General features: G+C 39.8%; 1 protein-coding gene across 1 annotated transcript in view; it reads right to left on the bottom strand.

The window, feature by feature from the left end:
- RYR1 (ryanodine receptor 1) overlaps positions 1 to 24,001 on the bottom strand; it is a 359,853-nt gene that overhangs the window by 71,990 nt on the left and 263,862 nt on the right. Inside the window, exons 69-75 of the mRNA XM_082264106.1 lie at positions 21,596 to 21,688; positions 18,746 to 18,760; positions 8,628 to 8,798; positions 7,638 to 7,697; positions 6,733 to 6,867; positions 4,240 to 4,352; positions 2,205 to 2,301 (exon numbers count right to left, since the gene is read on the bottom strand). Coding sequence (XP_082120232.1) covers positions 2,205 to 2,301; positions 4,240 to 4,352; positions 6,733 to 6,867; positions 7,638 to 7,697; positions 8,628 to 8,798; positions 18,746 to 18,760; positions 21,596 to 21,688 — 684 coding nt within the window. The remainder of the gene's footprint in view (positions 1 to 2,204; positions 2,302 to 4,239; positions 4,353 to 6,732; positions 6,868 to 7,637; positions 7,698 to 8,627; positions 8,799 to 18,745; positions 18,761 to 21,595; positions 21,689 to 24,001) is intronic.

The following is a 24,001-nucleotide window of genomic DNA, read 5'->3' as shown; positions in this document are numbered from 1 at the left end:
CAAGTTATAATTATAAATGGGGGCTCTTTGCTCTTTAGGTTTTGCTAACTGCCTTGGATCCCTACACAATGGTCACACTTTACTGCTCCTTCTCATAATGCAAGTCTATGGGTTCCAATGTCACAAGAATTCGCCCAGCTACAAATTCTGACCATATTTTGCTTAAAATGTTAATTTACTATGATTGTCAGCTCCATCTAGTTGGCCATAATGCAGTAATTTCCCTGAAGTAACCCAATCAGAAAAAATACCGCATTATGGCCTCTAGTTGGAGCTGATGATCATAGGAAATAGCTGTATAAAGCTAAATATGGTAAGAATTTGTGAGGGCGGGGCATATTTTGTGACATTTGTCCAACAATATTTTTTCTTAAAACAGACCCCCTTGGCTGACTCGTTTAAAAATATGTGCTCTGTGTTTGACTGATACCTTAGTAATTGTTAAAGACCAACTTTATTTTTAGAGAGCCAGATGTTTCCACACATTGAAAACGGGTTTTCCTCTGCAGGCAGGAGAAAGGCTTTTCTACTCAATATGTGGCTGCTTTCTACAGAAAACGATCTGCAGTACTTTACACACCTTTTGTTTTGATCTACCTGAAATGATTTTAGCTTTAACCACTTGCCGACTGCCGCACGACTATTTACGTCGGCAGTCAGCCCCTCACAGGCAAAGCGATGTAGGGCTACGTCGCTAGCCTGTAAGAGTTTTGGGAGCGAGCGAGCGCCGCCGGATGCACGCTCCTGCTCGGTCATGGACCCCCCCCGCGCGTGTGCCAGGCGGACCCGACGTCTGCCGGGCACTCGCGATCGTCCGTGACAGCGGTAGAAAGGCAGGCGGCTAGTGTAAACAAAGCCGCCTGTCAGTCTCCCCTGTGTAAGAATGGTGATCAAACGGTTCTACTATGTAGGACCATTAATCACTGTTCTTACACATCAAGCCACAGCAAATCACAGTTAGAATCACGCCCCTAGGGACACACTTAACCCCTCCCTCTCAAAAAAAGTTAACCCCTTCACTGCCAGTGTAATTTTTACAGTAACAGTGCATATGTATAGCACTGATTACTGTAGTAATGTCACTGGTAACCCCAAAAGTGTCAAAAATGTCAGTCAAGGGTCCGATCTGTCTGCCCCAATGTCGCAGTCCCGCAAAAAAAATCGCAATTACGCGTAAAAAAAAAAAAAAACAACAAAAATGACAAAAATCTTTCCCTTTGTTAGTAAACGCAATAACTTTTGCGCAAACCAATCAAAATACGCTTTTTGCGATTTTTTTTACCAAACATATGGTAAAAAAAAAATTGGCCTAAAATGTTAAAAAAGTTTGATTTTTACATTTTTTTTGGGGAATTTCATATAAAAAAATTAGAAAAATATTGTTATTTTTGCAAAATTGACGCTCTTTTTTTGTTTATAGCGCATGATCAAAAAATCGCACAGGTGATCAAATACCACCAAAAGAAAGCTCTGTTTGTGAGAAAAAAAGTACGCCAAATTTGTTTAGGTACAGCTTCGCACGACCGCGCAATTGTCCGTTAAAATCACGCAGTGCCGAATCGCAAAATAGGCCCTGGTCAGGAAGGGGGTAAAATCTTCCTGGGCTTAAGTGGTTAAGGTCTCATGCACACTGGGTGTTTGCCAAGCTCTTCTGAACGCCTTTTCTCCTGGCAGGAGTAAAGCAACATAAAAAAAAACAAGTCTAAAGCCACGTTTAGGAAATGCGTCCTAAATGAGAGAGGCGGCCAGTCACGTGAGCGGAGAGCGGCGTTAGAAAATAAGGTATTTATCGGCTTATTTTTTTTAACAAAACATATACACTGGGGCAAATCATTTATTAAAACAGAGGGGATTGTAGTACCAACACTAAGTTATGATAGCAGCAGGAAAGGAGGGCCAGGGAGCGATCGGAGCTGACAGGCAGGGAGGGGAGGGGGGAGAGGATGGGGGAGAGGAGGACAGGAGAGCTGAGGATGACGGAGGCACAAACTGACCACGGTGCCAGGGCTCAGCAGCCATGAAAAACCGCGGTCAGTTTACAGGCAGAACCAGGCAGGCTCAGCCAGGTATTTCAGGTGATAGAAAGAGCGAAATTACACAGAACAAGCACTGTCCTGTAAAACATGCTTTAAGGAAACAGGATCTTTTTATTTTTTAAGGTAGCAAACGCATTAAGTATTGTCTCATTTGTGTTTGTTACTTACCGCTAAGTCATCAATCATCCTGTCTTCAAAATCATGCTCCTCAGTCACAATCCAGTTATGTTTATAACCTTCCAGAAACATGTTACATGCACGGTGCCTAGCAAGAAAACCAAAAGCCTATAACTCTTGTTTAAAATAAAAAACTTCCATACACAAGATAGAAAAGAGTAGAATATGGACAGTAGTAAACGAAAAAAAGACACTTGACAGTGTACAGAGATACAGAGTTTAACCGCCTTAGCGGTATCCCCGAGCGTGACTCGGGGTAGGAATTTTCTGCTATTAGCGGTATCCCCGAGTCACGCTCGGGGTGAATGGCAGAGCTATGCAGACAGCGCAGCGGAGCTTCTCTTACCTTATCCTGGCGATCCAGCGATGAGCTCTCATTGCTGTGACCGCCAGTGAGATCTCCGCCGCTCGTCTGTCGGTAGGAGGACTTCCTAGTTCCGTTCCCTGCAGCAGCAATGCTGCATGGGAGCGGAACTAGGGAGGGAAATTCAAAAAAAAAAAAAAAAACGTTGCACAAAACACATAACACATTTTATATTATATATATGCATATATATATGCATATATATATATATATATATATATATACATGCATATATATATATATATATATATATATATGTATATATATATATATATATATATATATATATATATACATATATATATATATGTGTATATATATATATATATATATATATATATATATATATATATATATGCATTATATGCATATATATATATATATATATATATATATATATATATATATATATATATATATATATATGCATATAATATATACATATATATATATATATATATATAAAATTATATTATTGATTCGATTATAATTCATGCGTTTTATATATATATATATATATATACACACACATATATATATATATATATATATATATATATATATATATATATCTATATACACACATATATATATATATATATACACACATATATATATAATATATAACGCATGAATTATAATCTAATCAATAATATAATTTTATTATATATATTATATATTAAATAATAAAATAATATTATTGATTCGATTATAATTCACATGTTTGTGTTTCAAATTTATCACATCTGGGATGTCTACTAGACTCTTGTTTTGGTCAGGTTTAAGTCAGTAATTACTAAGAATTGTAGGCCTATAATACATAACGCCAAATTTCCATGAAAAGAATTGTACCGCTTTTGGAACAGAATTCCTGACAGAATCATACCGCCAGGGAGGTTAATACTCTTTGTGAAGTATATTGTCCTATAGCATTGGCCATATTTGGCTAAATAAAGTTGAGAGATTCTGTTGTATTCGTATGGGATTAGTGGACAGGATTTTAGTGGGGTCTCGGAAATACTTCCTAATACCAACCTTTAATGCTGTGGTTTGACTTTGGGGGTCCTAATATAATAGGCAAACCATGTATTTTAGTATAAGGCCCACTTAAATGCAGTTAGAGTTTTTATGTTTATAGGTTAGCAGTAGCACAGGTGCTAACAGACAAAGGCTTCGAGGTAAAGGGCCGTACACACAGGCTGAATTTCGGATGGCATTTGGCTCATGTGTATGCCGGCTTCTGTCAAAGGGACATGACAAAAAAAGGTCTGCCGATCAGCATCCAATCAGCGCTCTCAGACAGCCATTATGTTAGTACAGCGGCTCCTCCTGAGCTTGGAAATACTTCCTAATACCAACATATCATGCTGTGGTTTGACTTTGGGGGGTCCTAATATAATAAGCAGACCTTGCATTTTAGTATAGGGTTAAGTGGTTAGAGATTTTATGTTTATAGGTTAGCACAGGTCGTCCCCCTGTCAGAACACAAAAAAGTCAGAGGGGGAGATCACTGTACTAACAACGCATAGTTAGTACAACAGCTCCTCCTGAGCTCTTTCATTCAGCCCACTGGGTTGAACAAAAAAAAAAAAAGCTAATAGTGTCTACTACGCTTAACTCTAAACATCAACAATCAGCAGCATGCAATGATTCTGTACATACCTGGGCAAGTTGTACAGTGGTGTCATTCGGAAACAGGCCACAACGGCACGCCGACGTTGTTTGGAGAGAAGCTTATGCCAAACAGCTTTCTTGGATTTGAAGGGGTGTTCAGTCTGGTGGCAAAAGAGCATGATGGTGGGCAAACAGAATGTGATGTGGATGTTCGCAAAGAGTAATGCCTATATAGATTTTTTACATTTGAGCTCCAGGTAGCTATAATGACCACCTAATTCAATTATATGCTTATTACAAATAAAGCATTAAATACTTGTAGTACCCGCCTTTCTTTTGATATTTCTTTTGATATTAGCCTACTGTAATCCTTTGCAAAATAGCAGTCAGGATGGAAGAGGATGAGGGAGCACTGTAAGAAAGTTAGGTTCTTCTGCAGCATCAGTCTAACACAGTGAGTATGCTTACAGGAGTGGCCAGTACATAAACTACCTCATAACATGCCATCTACTGGATGGGGCAGTTCTAGAGCTAGTTGTATTTTGCTTACATGTACTGTGGTTTGCTGAAAAGTCCAGGACCTGGTTGTCTGGCAGGGAGTGTCTGGAGCACAATATATAGATCTATATATATATATATATATATATATATATATATACAGTGGGTACAGAAAGTATTCAGACCCCCTTAACTTTTTTAATCTTTGTTATATTGCAGCCATTTGCTAAAACCATTTAGGTTCATTCTTCTTCCTCATGAATGTACACATAGCACCCCATACTGACAGAAAAACACAGAATTGTTGACATTGTTGCAGATTTATTAAAAAAGAAAAACTGAAATATCACATGGTCTTAAGTATTCAGACCCTTTGCTCAGTATTTAGTAGAAGCCCCCTTTTGATCTAATACAGCCAGGAGTCTTTTTGGGAAAGATGCAACAAGTCTTTCACACCTGGATTTGGGGATCCTCTGCCATTCCTCCTTGCAGATCCTCTCCAGTTCTGTCAGGTTGGATGATAAACGTTGGTGGACAGACATTTTTAGGTCTCTCCAGAGATGCTCAATTGGGTTTAAGTCAGGGCTCTGGTTGGGCCATTCAAGAACAGTCACGGAGTTGTTGTGAAGCCACTCCTTCGTTATTTTAGCTGTGTGCTTAGGGTCATTGTCTTGTTGGAAGGTAAACCTTCGGCCCAGTCGGAGGTCCAGAGCACTCTGGAGAAGGTTTTTGTCCAGGATATCCCTGTACTTGGCCGCATTCATCTTTCCCTCGATTGCAACCAGTCGTCCTGTCCCTGCAGCTGAAAAACACCTCCACGGCATGATGCTGCCACCACCATGCTTCACTGTTGGGACTGTATTGGACAGGTGATGAGCAGTGCCTGGTTTTCTCCACACATACCGCTTAGAATTAAGGCCAAAAAGTTCTATTTTGGTCTCATCAGACCAGAGAATCTTATTTCTCACCATCTTGGAGTCCTTCAGGTGTTTTTTTAGCAAACTCCATGCGGGCTTTCATGTGTCTTACACTGAGGAGAGGCTTCCGTCGGCCCACTCTGCCATAAAGCCCCGACTGGTGGAGGGCTGCAGTGATGGTTGACTTTCTACAACTTTCTCCCATCTCCTGACTGCATCTCTGGAGCTCAGCCACAGTGATCTTTGGGTTCTTCTTTACCTCTCTCACCAAGGCTCTTCTCCCCCCATAGCTCAGTTTGGCCGGATGGCCAGCTCTAGGAAGGGTTCTGGTCGTCCCAAACGTCTTCCATTTGAGGATTATGGAGGCCACTGTGCTCTTAGGAACCTTAAGTGCAGCAGAAATCTTTTTGTAACCTTGGCCAGATATGTGCCTTGCCACAATTCTGTCTCTGAGCTCTTCAGGCAGTTCCTTTGACCTCATGATTCTCATTTGCTCTGACATGCATTGTGATCTGGAAGGTCTTATATAGACAGGTGTGTGGCTTTCCTAATCAAGTCCAATCAGTATAATCAAACACAGCTGGACTCAAATGAAGGTGTAGAACCATCTCAAGGATGATCAGAAGAAATGGAAAGCACCTGAGTTAAATATATGAGTGTCACAGCAAAGGGTCTGAATACTTAGGACCATGTGATATTTCAGTTTTTCTTTTTTAATAAATCTGCAACAATGTCAACAATTCTGTGTTTTTCTGTCAGTATGGGGTGCTATGTGTACATTCACGAGGAAGAAGAATGAACTTAAATGATTTTAGCAAATGGCTGCAATATAACAAAGAGTGAAAAATTTAAGGGGGTCTGAATACTTACCGTACCCACTGTATATACACAGTGTATAATATTATTTGTTTATTTGCCTGTTTGTCTGGAGTGCAACTTTAAGCAACTTTAATAAGGCAAAGAGCAATGTGCATCAATACAGGAGCTAATCACACGTAATTAATCATTGGCCTGACTGCAATAAGCCGAATTGTTATTGATTACTATGGGTTACCACTCTTTTTTTACTCCATTATCTCAATGAATTAGCTCAATAGAACGCTTATAGTTTTGATTAAGGACTCACCAGCTCCAGATGATAGAGGACTGCAGAGACCTCCTGTACACGTTTCACAATCTTCTCAGGATTATTGGAGTCTTCTGCTTGACCTGACATCTTATTATACAGGGCCATCTGCCAACGCATTGAGGAATTCTCCACCTGACCAGAAAAACCATATCAACATATGAAACCAATGTTCATGAAGTCAGCTCATCCCTAAGAACTAACATTAATATGGTGGCAGGATAGGGGGGAAATGTCACCCAAAACAATCAGATTGCTCTTTTCCTATTCATAGTGCAAGCAAAAACTGGAAATCAGATTTTGCACAATGCAGTTTTAGTAAATAACCCCCAGTGTCTACAATCACAAGCACAAATTCAAAACCAATTAGCTAGTTTAATTAAAATGAATCAAAGCAGACAACCATGGAATTTATCTTCAGGTATGCTAGGCCTATACAGAAACAAAGTAGTGGATTTTTCCATTTTTTATCAATAGCGCATTTTCTTCCCGCTATCAGCAGGTACAAAGTCATGTCATTAGCTTTTTATAGCACATAAGATTGGATTTACTATAGGGAAACAGACTGAGTACTTTGCAAGTGCAGTTGCACTCATTTTACTTAGTAAATGTAAATGTGATAAGGCTCTACTTGGAATGGAAATCAGCAGAGCTTTCCACACATTTACTAGGTTTTGGGGAAAATGAGTACCACTGTACTTGCAGAGTGCACAGTCTATTTGTCTTTAGTAAATTAACCCCACTGTCTGAATGTTCTAAGCCAGGTCGTGATTCTACCAGAAGCTTACGGCACTAAAGGTTGTATGCCTACAGGCTCCAGTGATGGAAATCTGGCTCTGGACATGACACGTGAATAAAATGATTGCACAACAAAGATTCAGACTGCATATCAGCAAAGTACTAACCTTTCCCTGAAGATGGAGATTGTTATTTAGAAATTCTCTTACTTCTTCATCCGTGTCCCTCTGTAAAAATAATAAATAAAAAAAAATAATGCATTATAGCCTAGAAATTGTGTCATATATGAGAACAAAGGCATATTAACTATTCTTTAAACTTTTATGGGGTGAGCTATATACATGGGGGGGATTTAAAGCTGAACTCCAGGTGTGGCAATTTTTACATATGTACATTGGTTCAAGTTGAAGCAATGTAAGTATTATTTGCCATACCCTGTGGGATCCCCCCCTGGAAGTTGGAAATCACTGTAGTAGGCACCCCTACTACAGTGATTACTGCTGGCATCCAGGCCCCATGCCTCCCTGCTGCTTACTGAACACAGGAGGTTTCTGTTCAGTGCAGGTGCCATTCAGAGAACATTTTGCATTTTCCCAATGAAAGAAAAGTGTTCTCTAATTTGGTGAGGAGAAGGTTGTGAAGTCACCACCTCTCCTCCCTTGTCCAATCCAGGAATGCTTTCCATTCACTGAGAAAACGTAACGTGTTCTGTGAATGGCGCCCATGCCATCCAAGCAACGGCCTCTGTTGCCTATGTAAAAATAGCCATACCAGAAGTTCATCTTAAAGGTGCCCAAAATTCAGATCAGGAACTGAATAAAGCCCAGTTGAAGACACTTATTTACCTGTCCTTACTGTTTGACCGTCTTACATTCTCTGACTTGACTGTCTATTCATTTTGTGACTTCAAGTGAGCTTTAAATATGAAAAAAATCTATAGAAGCCATCTTTAAAAGATAGACTCTGGAACAAAATCTAAAACCAGTCAAGGCATTTTGATCCTTGCTTTGTAGCACATACAATATATGCTTGCTGTATCTTGAAATTCTGGGGTATGTATATGCATTTTTATTATTAACATTAAGTAAAATACATACTTTGAATACCTCAAAATTATATTTTTCTCCTCCCCCTTTTTCTACATACACCACACTCACCAGAGCATAGCGTGTCTTGGCAAATGTAATCAGCTCCTGGTCAGTTGGAGAACACATGTTGAGACCAATCGGAAGCATCTTCTTCAGAGTGGCCACAATAAGTGATGTCTGTACAGAGTAACGATCTCCACGTCGCTTCTTTTTCGTGCGCTCTTGGTCAGAGCCACCAGACTGAAGGGAGGGAAAATAAGTAGACAATTTAAACATGAAAGCATCAGAATTCTAAGTATACATGGCACATGCAGTTCAGTCTCATGGCAATACCCAATGAGAGAGCCGAGGCCAGGTCAATTATCTTAACAGACTCCCAACAACCAAAACAGGCATGAACTCTTCCTCCACACAGCATCAGCCACAATTTGCCAAGAGTCTGGTCAGCCAACATCCACAGCTGCTCCAACTAAACAGTGTCTGCCAAGAGGAAAAGTACAGCCACTCTCAGAGCCCAAAAAAGCATCACTCAGCAAGACCCCGCTATGTGTCGGGGTCCTTTGTAATACACAGAAGACACAGACCTGTACGTAAAATATGCTCGTCCAACATCTTTTCTGGTTTTACCTTTTAATCTTTGAGATATCACTGGTTAGGAATTTTCCTACATTGATTTTCAATGTGGGAGATACTGACCATAAAAAGAAGGTCTCCTTATGGTGTCCATGCACAATCTGATTATCTGGTAGATTATGTAATGTCAGACATAATCTGATGATAATCAAGTGTTTTGGTGTAACTCTAAAGTCAGAAGATAACCACTCAGACATTGTATGACAGGTTAGTCAATGTAGCCATACAACACAATTTCCCCTTAACAATATGCAAACACTGAAAGGTTCAGCATGGACAAACTGGTCAGATTTACGTTAACTATGAGTATCACCAAATCTTTCCTCGGAGGTCTCTGTACCCAAGCTAAGAGTTTAGGCCCCCTGGCTCATAATTCACATTGGATAAAATGTGGTTTTCTAGCCTTCATTAGAGATGCAACATTTAGAAACCAGTTAGCTTCTGTAAGGAAAACTTAGTTCCTCCAGTTTTATTATGTTTGTTTTACAGGATGTATAATTGGAGTTTAAATTTTTGAAAAGCTAAACCTTTTTTTAATCTATCAATACACCAAAAAATATTTTTGTTGTTATCATGGGGCACTGTATCTTATTATTATATTGCTTTAATTTGCAGGAAAGCTAACCCCTGTTTATCCTATACTTATTACTCCTAGGGGTTGAGTTACTAAAACTAGAGAGTACAAAATCTGATGCAGATCTGCATAGAAACCAATAAGCTTCTAGTTTTTTGTCAACACTTAACTGAACAAGCTGAAGTTAGAAGCTGATTGGCTACCATGCATGGCTGCTCCTGATTTTGCATTTTAAAGTTTTAGTAAATCAACCCCTTAGTGTAGAGATATAGAAAGGTGTAATGTATACTCTCTAACACAAAAGAATGCAGTGAAGGTTCCTACAGTTTGCCCTGAAGTCCTTCTAGCAAAGTCTAATGGACAACTCCAGAGGAATCCAAATGAATGTACTTGTTTGGTTGCTGAACCACAATGAACATGCCTACACTACTCTTAATTGGTAAACTAAAGATGAGCTTTAGGGATGGTATAAAAACCTCAACACTACACCACTAAACAGTGGTTGATGATGATGATGTTACACAGGAGACAGCATAACTATATTGACATTAGTATAACATGGCATGTTTTAGTTTGATGTAAAGAATTAATCCGAAATAGCGATGAATCTGCACATATGTATAGTAGGTCAGTAAAGAAATGCATTGATATGAAGAGGAAAACAAGATCACAAGAGTTCGGGGACATTATAGGCCAAGTCCAGAGAAAACTGATTTGAAGACTTGAATTGATACTGGATGGCTGGCTCATCCACTGGCTTCTGATATATCTCAGAGACTCTGCAGAAGATACCACAATGCCATAGTTCTTGTCTCCTTCATCAGGCTGAAGTCATTACCAAGATTCCAAACTCTTGTTCCTGGATTCTGAATTACCACAGCTATTTTATAGAGGAGGTATCAAACCCCCTTTAAGACTGACTACGACGACAGGTCAAAGCCTGAAAATCCAGCAAGGGTATCTTCTAGACACACAAGCCTGGCATATTATTAAACTTGCTTCTACACTGCCAAAACAGAAGTATCAGTTTTTGGTGAAGCTGGCCTTTAAAGATCAGTGACTGAAATTAGAAGGGAGAGATAAAGAGAGGAGGTCAAAAATGAAGAAGTCACAAAGATGAAGGAAGTAACAATGATGATTATAAATGCGCCTGGATGTCTTGAGTATAATAAAGGACATGGTTACACTTTCATGTGAAAGTTGACATCAAGAGTTATGAAAAGAAGACGTTGAAGGCATCATGCTAAGGATTATTACACACTAAATAAACTCAACATTTACATGTTACACAAAAAAGCAGACCAGTAGATTAGTGGAGAAGTACCTAATACTTCAAAGTTAAAGCAAGGAGACATGGAAAAGCTTGAATATGACATGAACAAGGATGTTTGATGTCATGAAGACAGATGACAATACTTATCAAAGACATAGAGGAGAATACATAAAGGGTGGGAGTGACGTGGTGATATAGGCAGGTTTAACACACACTCTATCATTTTATACAAGACTAGATGCATAGGGTGACCTCCTATGCACCTTCCTCTGCCTCTTCTAACATAACAATGACACACAAAATATTGTGACACCCCTAATCCTGCCTGAAGTCTGCATGTCAGTTTGCCATTGTGTGACACCCCTAATCCTGCCTGAAATCTGCATGTCAGTTTGGTATTTTGTGGGTTTCAAGGCTTCTCTGTGTTTATGGGATTCTCAGCTGTGAGGACATGTTCTGTTGTCTTCTCTATGTATTAATCCAAACCCAGCAGACAGCATACGTTTTTTCCTTTTGGGCCATGTAGGAGTCTTTAAGCCCCTGCCAACCCTAATTGTGTATTATGGTTTTAAGGAGCCAATGGACCTAAATAAACTTTTCCTAAACTTTTTTTGGAGGTGTTAATAACATTCATATGTAATTTGTCTACAATTTCAATACAGCAATAGGCTTTACAGATCAAATATCCTAATTACTGTACACTTGAGATTATTTATATACATGTGTATGCTATTTTTCTAGGTAAATATATTTCTAAAGGTGCTATTGATATGAAATTTTCACCACATGTCAGTAACAACCAAAAAATAAGTTCAGAAATTAGGTTATATGTAATAAAATGGAATGACACAGGGAAAAGGGTATTAAACACGCTAACTGAAATTTATTTATTACTTCGTACAAAATCCTTTGTTGGCAAGGACAGCTTCAAAATGCCTAATGTATAGTGAAACTAGTCACATGCATTTCTCGGGTGTGATTTTGGCCCATTCTTGCACACAAACAGTCTTTAAATCTTAAAGGTTCTGTGGGCCTCTTCTATGAACTCTGATCTTTAGTTCTTTCTATAGATTTTCTATTGGATTCAAGTCAGTTGATTGGCTGGGCCAATCAAATATTTATTTTCTTTCTTTGAAACCAATTGAGAGTTTCCTTGGCTTTGTGTTTGGGATCACTGTCTTGCTGAAAAGTCCACCCTCATTTCATCTTCATCGTCCTGGTAGATGGCAGTAGATTTACAGCAGGCATGTCCAACATGCGGCCCAAGGGCCGCATGCGGCCCACAACCGCAGGCAATGCGGCCCACTGCCCCCTGACAATTTTTTTTTGCTGGGGAGGAAGGAAGTCGCGTCGGGGGCATGGCCACACCAGCTTCCAACTAACAGTAGGCAGAGGCTGAGGGGAGGGGGGGGGGCTGGGGAGGCGAGCATGTGCAGTGTTTCTGACTCCTACCACCATGACCACTTCAAATCACTGAAGTGGTCATGGTGGTTAGAGTGTTCCATTATTGTCTCTCAGAAGAAGTATAACCTCTGGATACTGATTCCATTTAATTTGATCATCCTCTAGTTGTGTTAAATTAGTGCCGGGGGCTTGGCAGCATTTTATTACATACCTTAACTATAGTATATATTTTATATGCGGCCCGAGAACATTTCTCTACACTCAATGTGGCCCAGAGAGGCCAAAAGGTTGGACACCCATGATTTACATTATATCAAGAATGCCTTGGTATATTTTCCATTCATCCTTCCTTCAACAATATAAAGTTTGCCAGCACCGTATGCTAAAAAGCAGACCCACACCCGATGTTCCCACCTCCAAACTACACTGTTGGTATGGGGGTGTTTTTGGGGTGATGTGCAGTGCCATTTGACCTCCAAACATGGTGTGTTTTATGGCACCCAAAGAGTTCAATTTTAATCTCATCTGACCAGACTATATTCTCCCCTTATTTCACAGGCTTGTAGAAATGTTGTGCAGTAAACTTTAAACAAGCTTTAACATGCTTTTTCTTCAGCAACGGAGTCTTACTTGGTGAGCCTGCATACAGGCCATGGCGGTTAAGTGCATAACTTTAACCTAACTGTACCTGCTAATTCTAGGTCTTTCTGAAGCTCTCCACAATTGGCCCTTGGCTCCTGGACAACTCTTCTGATAATTCTTTTCACTCCTGTCAGAAATCTTGCGAGGAGCACCTGGTCGTGGCTGGTTTATTGTGAAATTATGTTCTTTTCACTGCCAGATTATGGCCCCTCACTGATACATTCAGAAGTTTAGAAATCGTTCTGTAACCAATGCCATCAGTATGCTTTGCAACAATAAGATTGTGAAGGTCTTGAGAGCTCTTTACTTTTACCCATCATAGGATGTTTCTTGTGTCACACCGTGATAAATTGATACATTTCAGCTGGTTTCTTGTTTTTTATGGCTTTCTGCACCTCCCTTTCTTCATGTGTTCAATACCCTTTCCCTTTGTCATTCCATTTTATTACACATAGCTTAATTTCTGAAAATATTTGTTTTTGTTTCCTTGTATGTATGGACTGCTTGAGTTGTTACTGACATGTGATGAAAATGTCATGTCAATAGCACCTTTAGAAATAAATTTACCTAGAAAAATGGTGACATATTCAATACTTTCTTTACCTGCTGTATATAAACACATATACTGTTTATACAGTATACGCTGCATATATATATATATATATATATATATATATATATATATATATATATATATATATATATACACACATGTATATATATATATATATACATACATACACACAAAAACATTTTTTTGTCTTGGGATATTATAGTAGCTGTTGAGCCTATCCACAGATACAACTGTAAATGTAGTCTGATAACCCCATGAAATTCAACAACAGATCTGCACATATGCACTACAAACCATGCATGCCTGTGAACAAATCAGGCACACAAACATCTGCCATGAAAATCCAACTTAGCCAAAAATAATCTTTATCGGAGTTTGACTGGCCATGAGGGTCTACTTTTGTTTTGAGATACCTACAGATTTCATGATTGTTACCTGATCCTACCAGAGGCAGAACAGGACAAGCCGGATATCTGATATAATATTAAGTAAATACAAAAGATACTACTTCAGTGAATATTCTAAATGTATCTAGCCTAAGGCTGGCCATAGGCGGAGCAAATTTCTTTCCTGCAACCAAGGGTTGACAGAGGAATCCCTCCCATCGAGCCATTGTGTTCTCCTGGCCACTAGCGATAATCGCATGTAAAATCCAGGAGGCTGGTTGTACCCAAGTTGATCGATCAACTTGGGTACATTCAGCCTGCCCATACATGGCTCAAATCTCAGCTGGTTCCTATCCGCCTATGGCCAGCTTAAACATCTCCCTGCATTTTTTGGCTGAGGTTCTATCTGTTGTGTAGACTTTGCCAGAAGGTGTAATGCAGACTGAGACAGACAAAAAAACTGCACAAGAAATACAACACCCCCAACACCACAAACCACCACTAGATTTCAGAGGGCTGCAGCCCTCCTCCTTCCCCATTCTCCCCACATCTGTGCCCTCATTCTGTGCCAACACATTGTGCGTGCCATGTGTTGCTCAGGCAGAAAACACTCAGCTGCTACGGTCCCTGAAAAGACCGCAGAGAACATGCATTAGCTTCTGTCTATGTGAGCCTCCTTCACTTCTCTAAGGACACTGAACCTTAAGTACTTAACCTCAAGTAAAGTCAGCTAGTAATCTATCGTGACAGCTGGAATCTTAATGATTGCTACAACACAAGCACATTCCTTTCTGCCAATAATTATATTATTAATTTAAAAGCCCCCATTCAACTTTTATACTCCCAAACCAAGTAGAAAGATCTGAGGCACCTGGGAAAAATGATTTTATATATATATATATATATATATATATATATATATATATATATATATATATATTTGTTTATTTAAGTTTTTTTTTTTTTTTTTTACTGTATATTCAAAAAACCTGAACTCATTCTATTCCTTGTGAACTTATAACACTAATGGACTGTATAAGCCCTTGTAATTTACAGTCGATTTGAAGCCGACTCAAAAAATATTTATATTTCTTATGCCCAATTATGCTGTGGAAATACTGTATATAACTTGTGAACCCCAAAACCTTATATCAGAAATCAATTACAGTTTCCCCAACTGGTAGCTTGTACAAGTTGAAGGGAAATGTGCTAAAGCCCCTGGGAGCTGAACCAGAGTATTCTATCTATTTTATTTAAATGGAGTGCCCAATGCACCAAAAAAGTGCATGTACCATGTACAGGGCATCCGGAAAGTATTCACAGCGCTCTACTTTTTCCAGATTTTATTATGTTACAGCCTTATTCCAAAATAAATTAAATTCATGATTTTCCTCAACGTTCTACCAACAATACCCTATAATGACAACTTAAAAGAAGTTTATTTGAAATATTTGCAAATTTATCAAAAACATGTACAAGTATTCACAGCCTTTGCCATGACACTCAAAATTGAGCTCAGGTGCATCCTGTTTCCACTGATCATATTTGATATGTTTCTACAACTTTACTGGGGTCCACCTGTGGTAAATTCAGGATTCAGGATTTGGAAAGTCACACACCTGTCTATATAAGGTCCCACAGTTACCAGTGCATATCAGAGCACAAACCAAGCCATGAAACCCAAGGAATTGTCAATAGATCTCTGAGACAGGATTGTATATCTGGGGAAGGGTACAGAAACATTTATACAACATTGAAGGTCCCAATGAGCACAGTGGCCTCCATCATCCATAAATGGAAGAAGTTTGGAACCACCAGGACTCTTCCTAGAGCGGGCCGCCGGGCCAAACTGAGCGATTGGGGGAGAAGGGCCTTAGTCAGGGAGGTGACCAAGAAGCTGATGGTCACTCTTACAGAGCTCCAGCGTTTCTCTGTGGAGAGAGGAGAACATTCCAGAAGAACAACCATCTCTGCAGCACTCCACCTATCAGGCCAGTATGGTAGAGTGGCCAGACGGAAGCCTTTCCTCAGTAAAAGGCACATGGCAGCCCACCTGGAGTTTGCCAAAAGGCACCTGAAGGACTCTCAGACCATGAGAAACAAAATTCTCTGGTCTGATGAAACAAAGATTGAACTCTTTGGCCTGAATGGCAAGCGTGATGTCTGGAGGAAACCAGGCACTGCTCATAACCTGGCCGAAATCATCTCTACAGTGAAGCATGGTGGTGGCAGCATCATGCTGTGGGGATGTTTTTCAGCCGCAGGAACTGGGAGACTAGTGAAGAGAAAAGGAAGGAAGCAGCAATGTACAGAGACATCCTTGAGGAAAATCTGCGCCAGAGCGCTCTGGACCTCAGACTAGGGTGAAGGTTCATCTTCCAACAGGACAACAACCCTAAGAACACAGCCAATAAAGATAATAAAGGAGTGGCTATTGGACAACTCTGTAAATATCCTCGAGTGGCCCAGCCAGAGCCCAGACTTGAACCCAATTGAACAACTCTGGAGAGATCTAAAAATGGCTATGCTGAAATGGCTGATGCTCCCTATCCAACCTGATGGAGCTTGAAAGGTCCTGTGAACAAGAATGGGAGAAACTGCCCAAAAAAGGGGTGCCAAGCTTGTAGCATCATACTCAAAAAGACGTGAGGCTGTAATTGGTGCCAAAGGTGCTTCAACAAAGTATTAAGTAAAGGCTGTGAATACTTATGCACATGTGATTTTTTTCATTTTTTATTTTTAATAAATTTGCAAAGATTTAAAACAAACTTCTTTCACATTGTCATTATGGGGTGTCGTTTGTAGAATGTTGAGGAAAATAATGAATTTTATTCATTTTGGAATAAGGCTGTAACATAACAGAATGTCGAAAAAGTAAAGCGATGTGAATACTTTCCGGATGCACTGTACATAAGTAAGAACCCTAAAATGAGATCCTTGACAGAAAGCCGGATGAAGGGGTAGCTACAGTAATAGGAGAAGGTTTGGCTTTTGACTTTTCCCCAGGCCAAAAATTACATAATAACTACAGGGTATCTTATAAAGCCTACAGATATTTTATGTAGAAAATTGAAAGCACCTATTTTGCTCTAATAGGATATGTCTTATTGATGAACTTTAAATTAATAAAAGTAAAACATTCTTTGTCCTTCCCCTTGACGTTCTACTTTTCAAAGTCACAATAATTATTCTTCATCATAACAAGCACTGATCAAACCTGTGAAAAGATTTGATGCTATGTTCAATTTTACATCTAAATAGCATCTATTTTAGGTCTGACTTTTTAAAAATACAGTAAGGAAACAGAGGATTGTATAGACTGTGATGGTTGGCTTCTAGAAGACAGAAATTCAGACTGCCACTTTTTAATAAGCTATTATAAACCAGTAATTCCATTCAGAGAAGGAATTACTTTGCTATTTAAAATTTTCATACTTATCCGTTCTGTGATTTAATTATTAAAAGTAGAATGTTTTTGTGACCTGGGAGATGAGAAAAAGAATAGTCTATTATATGTGACTTTTAAAATGCATAAACTGTCAATTCCATACAATGTAAGTCATTATTGATATTTTTTTAATAGCGCAAAGGGCAGTTGTGTGCCAGTAGCCATATAAAGTAGCCTTAAAATAAAATCAGGCCGTTCACATTAAGCTGCAACAAAATCACTGCTGATTAGTTAAGTGAGGTTACTGCACACAACCTATGTTTGCGCTATTGTTAAACAAGCCCAAGTGTGTTATCTTGATGCTTATATGCAGAAAGTGAAGTGATGTGATTTAAATTCCCTTAAGCTTTTTTTTGTTTTGACTTGTAGATTTTTTTAGCTTAAATTGCAAGCAGCAATGTGAAAAAAGGCCTTGATCAAAGCCACAACGTGTCAGGACTGTTAGGGGGATATTTATAAAAAAAAAAAAATGCTGGATGAAGGTCACAAGACTTCGCCCAGCCATCATGACTTCTGACCATATTTTGTTTAATATGTTGTTTTCTTATGTATTTGAGCTCTATCCAGCGACCTTTTCTTATGTACTTGAGCTCTATCCAGCGACCACAATGCATTTTTTTCCTGAAATACCCCAATCAGGAAAATACTGCATTATGGCCACTAGATGGAACTGACAATCATAGGAAACCAACATAGTAAGCAAAATATGGTCAGAATTTGTGATGGCTAGTTGAGTGCGTGTGATATTGGTCCAACTAATTATTTATAAATAGACCCCAATGTGTGTTTGTCCCAGCAATGAATCTGCTTCTTAATTGTACTGTCTAATCTGTCCTAGAACAATAAGTCATAAGCTTTGTAAAAATGTTCTAATAAAAGGAACCTTTAGTCTGTAAAGAGCATACAAACCCATGTTAACAGGAAAAGGAACTTTTAGTCTGTAAAGAGCATACAAACCCATGTTAACAGGGGCATTTGGGAAAATTTCCAAAGAGGGACATTTAAAGGGTCTCTCCAAAGAAAGCAATCAGAATTCCAATTACCCTGGAAACTGATGGGTTGCAACTGGAAAATATGAACACTTTGCTGTATAGAATAGTTATTAATACTAAGAGTGACTGGCATAGCAGAGTATTCCAGAACACCTTAAGAAGTGAGCGGAGGACAAACAGACAGAAGGAGCCATGCTATCCACACAGGCAGAGGGCAACAACACAGCAGCCCCACCACAAGAGAAGAGGTTGACTGCTGACCTGGCTGTCTCCAGACTAACACGGGAACAAAAAGAGAAACACAAGAGTTTGTTATAGTGGTAACTAGAATCTGAGAATGGATATTGCATCAAGTGGTACACTTTTATCAATGACAAGTTTAATAAAGTACCAATATAGGAGTAATACGTGGGCACATATCATGTCAGAAGATAAAGACAAAGTGTGCCAAGGGCTAGTAACACCAAGGATACAGCTTGTCCTACAAAGACAAAAAAAAAAAAATAGACTTTTCCCTGCAGCTAATAGAGAAAAAATGCACGTGGACATTAGATGGTAATTTGTTTTGATTATCTAAGCACCAATTTTCTGATTATTTCATCCACTAGCATATGCTGTGATCCACTTTGAACCACATACTGTACCCAGTGCTGTATTTTGGCCTAGGCCAACAAGGCCCAGGCCTAGGGCAGCACTTTGCAGGGGGGCAGCAAAAAAGCCACCCCCCCCCCCTCCACCTGAGATTCTATTGGCCACTGGTTGCTAGAACCACCTCTCTCACCAGCCTCTCCCTCACCCACCCCCTCTCTCTCTCCCTTCCTCCCTCCCTCGCCCACCCCCTCTCTATCTCTCACCCCCCCTCTCTCTCTGCCTCCCTCACCCTTCCCCCTCTCTCTCTCCCTAACCCACCCCCTCTCTCTCTCTCCCACCCCCTCTCACCCCCCCATCTCGTGAGATCTCAGGGGTTCATGCTTGTAGTCCTTCAATTTTGGAGGGAGGCACATCCGTTAAAAAACAAGTGGGGCAAATTTACATAATGGGGGGGGTGCCCAATTTTAGTCTTGCCTAGGGCAGCACAAAACCAAAATACACCACTGACTGTACCCTTTGCTCTATTTTGGAAAGAGTATTTTCTGTTAATTAAAAATATCTTCAGAACAAACTTTCTCAACTAGGGTTCCTTGAGCTGTGGCAAATTGATCTTCTCAGCTCTTGACTGTCAAATATGTATATAACCACTGACACCCATGAACTTATTAGTGGACAATGCTTCCCACTGACCCCCTATGTACGGATGCACTTTTTGCATCTGAAACAAAGAAAGAGGGTCCCACTGGTGGTCAATATAGGGGGGCCTTCTGTAACTGACCACCAACATAAGAGGGCACCTCTCCCACTGATCATACTAATGCACTAGGAGTTGTTTATATATAACTTAAGCAGGTATTCCCTAAGGCCTACAAATTATTGCAAGGGTTCCTCCAGGGTAAAGCGATTGAGAAAGGCTGCTCAAGAATTATACCCCAAGCAAGTTCACCAGCTGCAACTAGCTTTGGCTAATAGAAAGCCTAGCAGCCATTGCATTTACTCAGCAGGTGTCTAATATGTCTAGGTGTTGGGGCGTTCAATAGATATTTTAGTATCTATTTAAATATTTTAGTATACAGTAAACCCCCGCTCCATCGTGGTTCAGTTTTTGCGGGTCCCGGTATATTGCGTTTTTTCTGTAATGTTATTTTACTATATAAATCATTGAAAATTAAATATTTTTGTGTTTTCCATAGCTCTTGCTCTGTCTCTCAGTATCTTTTATGTGTTTAAATGAGTTTCTATTGTTTTAAAAGTGTGTTTAAAGACCTCAAAATGCTTTTAAAAAGTACAGTGACAATAAAAAAATCATACCTACAGTGTATTTTAATAGGGTTTTTCTATTTCGCGGATTTTCACTTTTCGCCGGTGGGTCCGGAACCTAACCCCCGCGATGGAGGGGGGTTTACTGTATATTATTTTAGTATTGGTGGAACACAATGGCTGTGACCGACCCTAGCTTCTCATATGTCTCCGTTACCCCAACAGGGGTAAGAACTTTTTGGTATAATTCATAACTCTATTTTTGTTCATTGGAACTTTGGATGTTCCTGCCTACTGCAGCATTCTCCAGTCTCCAAAAGGGAAAGTGGGAAACCCTCATAAAACCACAGCAGGTCTTCAGACTGAGCAACTCAAACTCAAAGATTTTACTATTAGAATCCCTGAGAGATATAAAAAAAAGCTGTCAGGTGGATTACCTGTCCAGCTTCTTTCAAAACTGGAATTTAAGTTTTCGGTGGACTGACTTTTTAATGGCCATAGCTGAAAAACTATTCACTGGTTTTATCTGCATTCGTGACACAAAGATGTCACTTTTATCGTTGAATCAAGTCTCCTGGACAAATTATTTGGTGTTACTTGTCCTTGAACGACAGTAGATCATCGGTTTAAACATTAAGGTTCTTACTTAAAGTGGTTGAAAACCCTTGCATATACAGAACAAAGTGAAGTGACTAGCATCAGGTGGTACACGGAGCTGAAATAAATCCTCCTACATAAGTTGTACCTGTTTATCTGCAGCCATTTCTTCTGTAGCTCGTTCTAAAACACACAGATCGAGGGATTTTTTCTCAGCTCTAGCTGCAAGGGGGAGAGAATCTGAAGTCTCACAGTGCAGATTTCAGTGAGAGGAATTCTGAGTCCTGACTGGAGGGAAAGAACATATCCCCCTCCTCACAGTACACAGGATCAATGCCGAGCTGTGGCTGTCAATCTCACTGGAGCAGTGTACTGGAGCTCTCCTCCCCATCGTCCTTTTCATCTCTTGGTGTACTAGGAGGATATGCTTTGTTCAGATTTCACTTCTGAAGTTTACAACCACTTTAAGATTAAGGTGAGGAAAATGTTACATAATAAAAACTTTAAGAATATTGCAGGATTTCATTGTTCGCAAATAAGGTGAAAAGAAGCAGTAAGAAGACATAATAAAAATGGCAGGAAGTCATAGAGAGCAAAGAGTGTTAGAATTTGTTTATAGAAGAAGAGTATGAAATATAATAGCAAATAAGAACAGATACAAACCTTGGACATCTTGCTCTTACTGTCAGCAGTAAGGAAAGACATATTGTTGATCTCATTTTGAACCACAAAGTTCTGCTCCTCCCGCTTAAAGTTCTGATGAAGGAAAAAAAAAAAAAAATCACAAAGTTACCCTGAGGTTAGTGTGCTATTCAGAGAACATGGTTTTCAAAGAGGGCTTGGTCAAATCTCACTAACAGTGGGAGGGTTTTAAAGAGGCATTAAACACCAGGAGTTTATTACGTACAGAGTGCAGACTTCAGGGGGGTTACAAATAGAATGCAGAGTTTGGGGGGTACATTACGTACATAGTGCAGAATTCAGGGGTGCACTGTATACATAGTGCAGAGTTCAGCCTTCTTCCACAGCTGCTTACCTCTGCATCCCCTATCTACATCTCACTTTCTCCCCTCTTCAGCTCTCGCCTCTGCATGCAACCCCCCCTCCAATGCCCCCAATCCTCTCCCCACCTCCTTTAAACTTCCACCATCTTCCACATGTCTTACTTTTGTTGCTATATTAAGCAGAAGCACCCAACCCGCTCTAGTACTTCCCCACACATTGTAATTTGCTCTGCCTCTCTCACTTGCGGGGAGATCATCCACTGGGGTTGTCAACATCTGCACTGCACCCCGGGCACCTGCATCTCCCTTGTCCCCATCCTTCACTCAGTGGGAGACACTCAGGAGATCAGATCTGTGACAAGCTGTCACTTGTAAACACAGAAGATAGACTTCTGTGTTTGCAAGTGATGATAGTGAGCAGGAAGCAGAGGGCCTGAGCCAAAGGTGGTGGAACTGAGTTCCACCAAGTTCCAGCTGAAAAAAAGCCCTGCCTATAAAAGATTTCTATCTGTGCCCTCGTTCTCTGTCGATGAATGTCTAGGAGAAGTATAGGTCAGCAAGGTTTAACCGGAATCGCTCTGAATACAGTCTGACCTCATTCTAAAAGCACTTACGCCTTTAACCATTGAAAGCCGTCATACTGCAACTACATACACACATGTGCAGTGTTGTCCCATTCACTTAAATTGGTTGTTTGGCTAGGTTAAGGTGGGTGATAAAAACAAAGCTCAACACCCTGCTTTCTGACCCTCCTCTTACCCCCCCCCCCCCCAGCTGCCAGTGTACAGTGGTGATCGAAAGTTTGGGCAACCCAGGTAAAAATTTGTATTAATGTGCAAAAAGAAGCCAAGGAAAGATGGAAAAATCTCAAAAAGGCATCAGATTACAGATTAGACATTCTTATCGCATGTCAACAAAAGTTACATTTTATTTCCATCATTTACACTTTCAAAATAACAGAAAACAAAAAAATGGCATCTGCAAAAGTTTGGGCACCCTGCAGAGTTAATATCTTGTACTGCCCCTTTGGCAAGTATCACAGCTTGTAAACGCTTTTTGTAGCCAGTCAAGAGTCTTTCAATTCTTGTTTGAGGTATCTTTGCCCATTCTTCCTTACAAAAGTCTTCTACTTCTTTGACATTTCTGGGCTGTCTGTCACGCACTGCTCTTTTAAGGTCTATCCATAGATTTTCAATTATGTTGAGGTCAGGACAGATTGTGAAGGCCATGGCAAAACCTTCAGTTTACGCCTCTTGATGTAATCCTCCGTGGATTTCCAGGTGTGTTTAGGATCATTATCCATTTGTAGAAGCCATCCTCTTTTTAACTTCAGCTTTTTCACAGTTCACAACTTCAAGTTACCATCCAAAATTTGCTGAAATTTTATTGAATCAATTTTTCCTTCTACTCGTGAGATGTTCCCTGTGCCACTGGCTGCAATACAACCCCAAAGCATGATTGATCAACCCCCATGCTTAACAGTTGGACAGATGTTCTTTTCATTAAATTCTGTGCCCCTTCTTCTCCAAACGTACCTTTGCTCATTCCGGCCAAAAAGTTCAATTTTAACCTCATTGGTCCACAGAACTTGTTTCCAAAATGCATCAGGCTTGTCTATATGTTCATTTGCAAAGTTCAAACGCTGATTTTTGTGGTGAGGACGTAGAAGAGGTTTTCTTCTGAAGACTCTTCCATGAAGACCATATTTGTACAAGTATCTCCTTATAGTGGAATAGTGTACCACAACTCCAGTGTCTGCCAGATCTTTCTGGACGGATCATGCAGTCAAACGTGGGTTTTGAATTGTTTTTCTCACAATCCTGCAAGCTGTTCTGTCTGATATTTTTCTTGGTCTTCCAGATCTTGCTTTAACTTCCACTGTTTCTGATGACTGCCATTTCTTAATTACATTCCGAACAGAGGATATTGACATCTGAAAACGCTTTTCTATCTTCTTATAGCCTTCTCCAGCTTTGTGAGCGTCAACTATTTTCAGTTTCAGTTTTCTAGACAACTGCTTAGAAGATCCCATGGTGTGGATTGTTGGGGCAAGGACAGATGAGTC

This window comes from Pelophylax lessonae (assembly GCF_965119305.1).
Source record: "Pelophylax lessonae genome assembly, chromosome: 7".
Lineage (NCBI taxonomy): Eukaryota > Metazoa > Chordata > Amphibia > Anura > Ranidae > Pelophylax > Pelophylax lessonae.
Note: the sequence above shows the minus strand (reverse complement) of the source record. Positions and strands in the feature narration are given on the sequence as shown.